At 41.3% G+C, this 6,616-nt stretch overlaps 1 protein-coding gene across 3 annotated transcripts; it reads right to left on the bottom strand.

Annotated features, from left to right (window-relative positions):
* Window positions 1-1,045: 1,045 nt before the first annotated feature.
* On the bottom strand, window positions 1,046-4,018 carry LOC136463201 (F-box/kelch-repeat protein At3g61590-like). 3 transcript variants are annotated; one of them, XM_066462216.1, is made up of 3 exons: window positions 3,770-4,018; window positions 3,569-3,643; window positions 1,046-2,635 (listed from the first exon to the last, which is right to left on the bottom strand). In XM_066462216.1, exon 3 carries the CDS (start codon window positions 2,601-2,603, stop codon window positions 1,377-1,379), a length of 1,227 nt encoding a protein of 408 aa, XP_066318313.1. In that variant the 5' UTR covers window positions 2,604-2,635; window positions 3,569-3,643; window positions 3,770-4,018; the 3' UTR covers window positions 1,046-1,376. The 3 variants fall into 3 exon arrangements, with proteins under 3 accessions (XP_066318313.1, XP_066318312.1, XP_066318314.1); XM_066462215.1 differs by having other exon boundaries at window positions 3,569-3,649; window positions 3,770-4,017; XM_066462217.1 differs by having other exon boundaries at window positions 3,759-3,916.
* Window positions 4,019-6,616: the final 2,598 nt, after the last annotated feature.

Below are 6,616 nucleotides of genomic sequence, written 5' to 3'. Positions count from 1 at the left end.
CTCGACAACCACCGCAGTGTCCGGGGGTCCCTCGGCCACGATCCCCTCCATCCAGCCCACAACGGGCGTCGTCACTTGGGGCCGCCGGTAGCACGGGGCGTGCCGCTGCCTCAGACGCCGTCACCGCAGCTTCTGGCTGCAACCCATCAGTCATAGCCCCCTTATGATATTATTTTCTACTAAGTTTAACTCCGTCAGAACCTTACATTCTTCTAGGCACACATGCAGTTTTTAAACATCACAACGTAAAAAAAACAAACAATTTGCATCCTTCTTCGCAGAGCAAGCAATTCATTTGGGAGCAGTGACAGCTGGATGGAGATTCGCAGACGCTGCTTTCTAGGGTGGTACAACCAGTTGCTTTCAGTACAGATTGTCAGACAGCTCTGACGGGGTAGCAGGACTGAAGAAGGATCGTTCCATCCATCCATCCAAACCACAGGCTGAGAGAAGGCAGCCTCCACATATAGCGCCCCCCTGATGCAGCTTCTTCAATTTTACTACTGGTACATGTGACATGTCTTCGCACAAGCACATTCAATGGAAATGCATCACAGAGATACTAATACTATACGTCAGAAACAGGGAGGCAAAGATTCTAGCACCACACGGCGGCATGCACTGCTTAATTAACTCATATACTCCTGTGTTTCAGCAGGAAGGTTAGAAGAGAGCATTTAGGCACTGCATTACAGTTACAGCACTGGAAGCGAATGATTCGGAAGAAACTGAAGCAGGCCTAGCGCTGTAAAGTAAAACATAACACACTGCAATTGAGGCATTTAACAAACTAGCAAAAGCACGTTGGGTTTTTTTTAGCATCAAAAGCACGTTGGTTATTCAGTGTCAGGCAGATTGATTTTATTTGCAGAAAAAGAAGAGAGATCACTAGCAAAGTAACAGGCTCTGCTCTTCATAAACGGCTCCAAGGAAAGCGTAGCAGCTACTCTGTGGTCCAACAACGATGGACTACTTCACAGCTAATTGCTGATTTGCTGTTATACAATAGAACAAAACATAATTCAGTAGCTGCAGAGACCAAACAGAACATGAATAGAGGAATACTTAAGGACAGGAAATGGACAATTTTCTGTGACAAGGAAGCACAAAGTTTGCAGGGAACAAAAATAGTTCTTAGGCAAGTTGCTGGCATCATCTCTCCCTCCAATGTCCAAGTCAACAAAAAAGATCGGCAAAGTTAATTGATCATTTCAATCGATATACCCAACAGACCCAACAAAGAAAAGAATAGAACTATAAAACGAACATTTTCTGTGTTCAAATGGCTTTAATGGCATCACCTCCTGACTTTGGCCACTCCTGAACCAGGCAAAATGTAATGCAAAAATTCTGGTGGAGGTGGAAAATATAAGAAACTAGAGAGCAATGTCCAGCCTTGGCTCGAAAGAGAATCCAGTGAACAGCTGCAGCGGGAACCTCTTCGAAACAGGGCTCTTCACGGACCACTTCCATGACTTGTGGTTTATTTCAAAGGTGAGAAGAGCCGGCGATCCATAGCTCTGGATATAGATAAGATCATCTGTCCCACAGCTTGCAAAAACATCATCAAACTCGCCAAATCCTTGAAAACACTTGTGAGGCATGCGAGCGACTTCACGCCACTCTTTGTTATGGAGCTCCCAAATGCCAATTCCCTTGATGATCCCAGGCCTATCTTGCTTGCCAATGCCACCAACCAGCACAAGCTTCTCACTCAGGTTCATCAATCGGCCACATGTAAGAGCACATGGCACTGGAATAGCCATGCTCATCAGAGAAGTGTGGTTAGGTCTTGCAGTGAGATCATACATTACAAGACAATGGCGATGCTCATTATTGTTCACCAGAACTCCTGTGGAGTACACCAAATAGTAGAGGATTCCATCACAGATGACACACTCGTCGCCACCTCTCCATCCAAGCAATACTCCAGTGAAGGGAGTCACCCAACTACCAGAGGCCGACTCATACAAATGGATGGTAAACTCCCATTGATAATACTCCGATGGAACCTGGTTGCTTCTTGCAACAGCCACAGTGTAATGATGAGAACTTCTGTCCACAGAAAAGGCAAGAGCACTGTAATCAGCTGTTTTGCCTCCAGGAGCATCAATAAGTCTCTTCCAGTCCTTAGTGATGGGGTTGCACACCAAAATGCGGCGCCTGTTCTCACTGTCCATAAGGCACACCAACCCGGCCGATGAGGATGTAGACCAGTTGCTCTTCTCAATGCAAGGGAAATCAAATCCATACCATTTGCGGAGGCTCGGATCATAGGCAAAACCTGAAACTGCATCCTCACTACAGGTAAACATGAAGTACCATGGCTTCTGAGGCACCATTTTGCTCCATGGGTGCCTCTGGGCATGCACAATCTCATGCCACCTTTTGCAAACAGACCCAGATCTTATAATACTTGCAACAGGCAAGAAGGAAAGAACCTTCTCCAAGAGATCATCAGGGAGAACAGCATCCAGCGACACTGCCACATCCCCATTCTGATCATCATCGCTGTCTTCAGAGACCGGTCTGTATTCTATGACCTGTGAACCAATGTAGGAAGAAGGATACAGCTCCCACTCTTCTGACCCCATTGCCAACATCCAGTGAATAACACAGTAGCTAATACAAGACCCTGCAAGAGATAATATTGCAATAAAATAAGGGATGAAGCTATAGCAATATGGAAACGTCTAATGTAGAGCTAACTAGTAAGTATTTTCAGCCCAACGAAATTTTCTGAGTAGAGAGTACATGTAAATAGAACAGCAATGTTCAGGTTAGGTACTACTCAAGTTTATCTAGACTCTATAATCTGTACAACCATGCATGCAAATACGATGAAAACATCTTGGTGGCTGTCTACATCTCAAGGGAACTTCACAGCTCATCATAACTGACGAGAACCAAACACCAAAAGTATGCCATTTCTTTAACAGACTAAAACTCGCCCAGATGAAAAGGGCAATAATCCAACCTGACCGAACCCTTCAACAACAGGGAAGGCGGTAATAAGATTAACAAATGGCAGAGGTCTGCGCAGTTTTCTCTCTCTTTTACTTGTTAATATTATAAAAAAAACTTTCCTCGACCCGTATATTTGTCTTGTGTCATGAGATTAATAAACAGATACTAAATGTCAGAAACAGCTACTAAAGAAACGGATCTCGGGGGGAACAAATAGCAGGAATATGGACAGTAACGTCTCCATCACAAATGGAACCTCTCTATTATTTTCCAGAGAGAAAACATTGATTTTTGGCCACCACATTCAATTTGCCGCGGAAAGGGCCACATCACGATCATTAAAGGCGGGCACAGACAAATAAAGCAAGCAGCACAGGCATGGTAGCCAAGAACAGCACTATCTACCAACCAAATTTTACCAAAAACCGCACCACGAAACGCACGCCTAATGGCTACTACTAATCCTTGAAGCCGCACAAAATCAAGAACTAATCCGCAAATCAATGCATGAAGCACAGACAAAAAAAAAATCACCAAATAATCCGGTCCCTGTGAGTAAATGAAAATAAACATAAATGGGCGGAAGACGATGCGATTATACCTCTCCTCAAGAACAGAAATCCAAGAAAAGATCCTCCCTTTCCGAATCCACCGAACCGCCGTGTCCTCCAGAGTCCTGACGCTTTCAAAAACAGATTGAACAGAGATTCAGGCCGACGAAACAATACACCAAAAATCAAATCTTTCCCACAAATCAGTAACCAAGAAACTCTGGGTATAGAGAGAGAGACGGAGAGGATACCGGCCGCTGCTTCTTGCGCTTCGGCGGCCGGTGACGATCGGATGAGGCTCGAATTCCCCCAATCTGGTGGGGGCGAGGGGCGCTGGGCCTTGGTGCCCTCCTACTCCGAGAAAGAGATGGAACAGTGGGCTTTTTCCTGCCCCTACATTAGGTCAGGCCCCCCATGGGCGTCGCGTCTAGCGGAGCGCCACAATGGCGTATATATGGAGGCGAGGTAGAGAAAGGGGAAGGTGCTCGCTTCAAGCAAAAAAAAAATGTTAAAGAGAGGGAGAGGGTCGATCGGTTAATTCCTGCCGCTTATAAGCAGCAATAGATACTATTTTTTTCATAATAAATTAGTGTGTTTAGTTGGGGAGTTGAAAATTTTTTTATTGTCACATCGGAGGTGTCGGAAGGATGTCGGGAGGGGTTTTTAATACTAATAAAAAAATAAATTATAGAGGAAACTGCGAGACGAATCTAATGATACTAATTAATTGGTCATTAGCACATGTGGGTACTGTAGCACTTACGGCACTTGGGCTCAAAAGATTCGTCTCGCGATTTTGCCGAGAACTGTGTAATTAGTTTTTTTCGTCTACATTTAGTACTCTGTACACGTGTCAAACATGCTCTTTTATTGTAGCAAGCAAATTTTTTTAAAACTAAACAGGACCTTAGTCCACAGTATTTCCCAAGAAGACATCAACCTTCAGAGGTACAGTCCAGGGTACTGATGGGAGGGAGAGACAGACAGAGAGGGAGAGGGGTACAGGAGGAAACGACAATTGTATGGAAGGTACTTTTAACTCTACCCGGACATATCCACCGGACAAGTGACATAGCTAATCTCACTGTTAAGGCTAGACAAAAAACTCGAAGCTCGTTAACTCGCTCGGCTCGTAGCTGGCTCGGCTCGGCTCGACTCAGCTCGTTATGATAATGAGTCAAGCCGAGTCAAGATTTTAGCTCGTTAGCTATAACGAGCCAACTCGAGTCAGCTCGTGAGCCGCTCGCGAGCTAAACGAGCCAAGCTTCCAGGAAAAAAAGTATCAAAACTTGTATTAGTTTTTGTATTACTTCATGTCTTGCACTTTACAATTGACTGGTAACTGGTCTAGACCCTATAAATTGACTGGTAACTGGTCTAGATGTATTTTTTTTGTATTATTATTATTCTCAAATTTTAGATAAATACAAATATTATATTTTGTGTATTTTTTTATACCTAGTTCACGAGCTTAACGAGCTTTTAACGAGCCGAACCGAACTGGCTTTCTGGCTCGTTAGGATAACGAGCCGAGCCGAGCTAGCTCGTTATCTTAACGAGCCGGAACAAGCCGAGCCCAAACGAGCCGAGCCGGCTCGTTATCCAGCCTTACTCACTGTCATCGTACTATCTAACTAGGTAGTAATCTACATATCAACGGTTCTAATACAAATAAAATGATTCACGTAGACTAGAAAATACTGAGACTACTATTCATATAATATAAACTATCACTATTTATAGTTTGTATAGTAGCTTTTTGTTTTTATCATGCATCACCTTTATTTTCTCTCCCTCTTCTTTTTTAGCATGGACCATCTTCTCTCTCCTAAGCCACTATGACAAGTACTCTCTCCGTCCTAAATTAATTGTCATTTTGGGTTTTCGTGCCGTAAGGTTAACTAGATTTATAGAGAATACGTGCAACATTTATATCTCTAAATAAATTTATTATAAGAATAGATTTAAAGATTTATCTAATGATATAAATTATGTATTATAAATATTAATATCTTTTTATATAAAATTAGTCAAAGTTATTTCTCGAAAAACAAGAACGACAGTTATTTTAGAACAAAGGGAGTATAGAGCATCTACTTTTTTTATTCGATCCTATATGGCACTTGAAGCTACAAGTAAAAGCATAGCGTTGGAGAAGTAAAAGCATAGCGTCGGAGAAGGCCTAACACATTCGTATTCTCCTGCAGACTTTAATATCATTACACTTTATTACTATAGTATGTACTCCATCTTTTCTAAATTATATAAATTATTTTAGCTTTCTAAAAAAATGACTTAGTATAATTTTAAAGAGGAGCGAGTACATACTATAATAAAGTTTTGAAATTTTTACCGGATCCCATTCTGCACAAGTATGTTGTATGCCTCAGGCAAGGTTAAACAGTCAATCCGTCCACAAAAGAATGCAATTCTCTTCTCGAGATGTCAAGGAATCTAAATTTTAACTAAAGTTATATTAAAAATTACAAACGTTCATGATTCAAAATAAGTATCATTAGATTAATTATTAATTATTTAATATATTTTATAATAAATTTTACTATAGATACAAATGTTAATACTATTCATTATAAACTTAGTCGAACTATAACTAGTTTGACTAGCATAGATATCAAAATTGTATATTTTTTTTATGGACGGAGGGAGTATTGTCGACGATTTAGTCTATATATATATATATATATATATATATATATATATATATATATATATATATATATATATAATAACAAGTCTCAGGAAAGATTTGTGGACAACTCTTATATATCTCAATATATATATTGAGCAAAACCGTTATATGTGTCTCTTGTGGATTTTAGAAGAAATATTGTATTGTGATTGACAAGAATATTTTCTTAGCACCATCACTAACCGCCGTTGATGTATGTGTCGACTATGGTGCAGAGATTGTTTTTATAAAATAATAACAGGGCTTACCTATGCATGGATTCGATGTCCCACACTCCCACCCTAGAAGAAAGGCCACAACAGCCAGTCAGCCACGAGAGAAAGTTGGATGGGACCTATTTTATGATTGGTGGGTGAGGCACCATGGGCCACCTTTACGGCCGGCTTTA

The sequence above is a fragment of the Miscanthus floridulus genome, chromosome 7, assembly GCF_019320115.1.
Source record: "Miscanthus floridulus cultivar M001 chromosome 7, ASM1932011v1, whole genome shotgun sequence".
NCBI classification, from domain to species: Eukaryota; Viridiplantae; Streptophyta; class Magnoliopsida; order Poales; family Poaceae; genus Miscanthus; species Miscanthus floridulus.
Note: the sequence above shows the minus strand (reverse complement) of the source record. Positions and strands in the feature narration are given on the sequence as shown.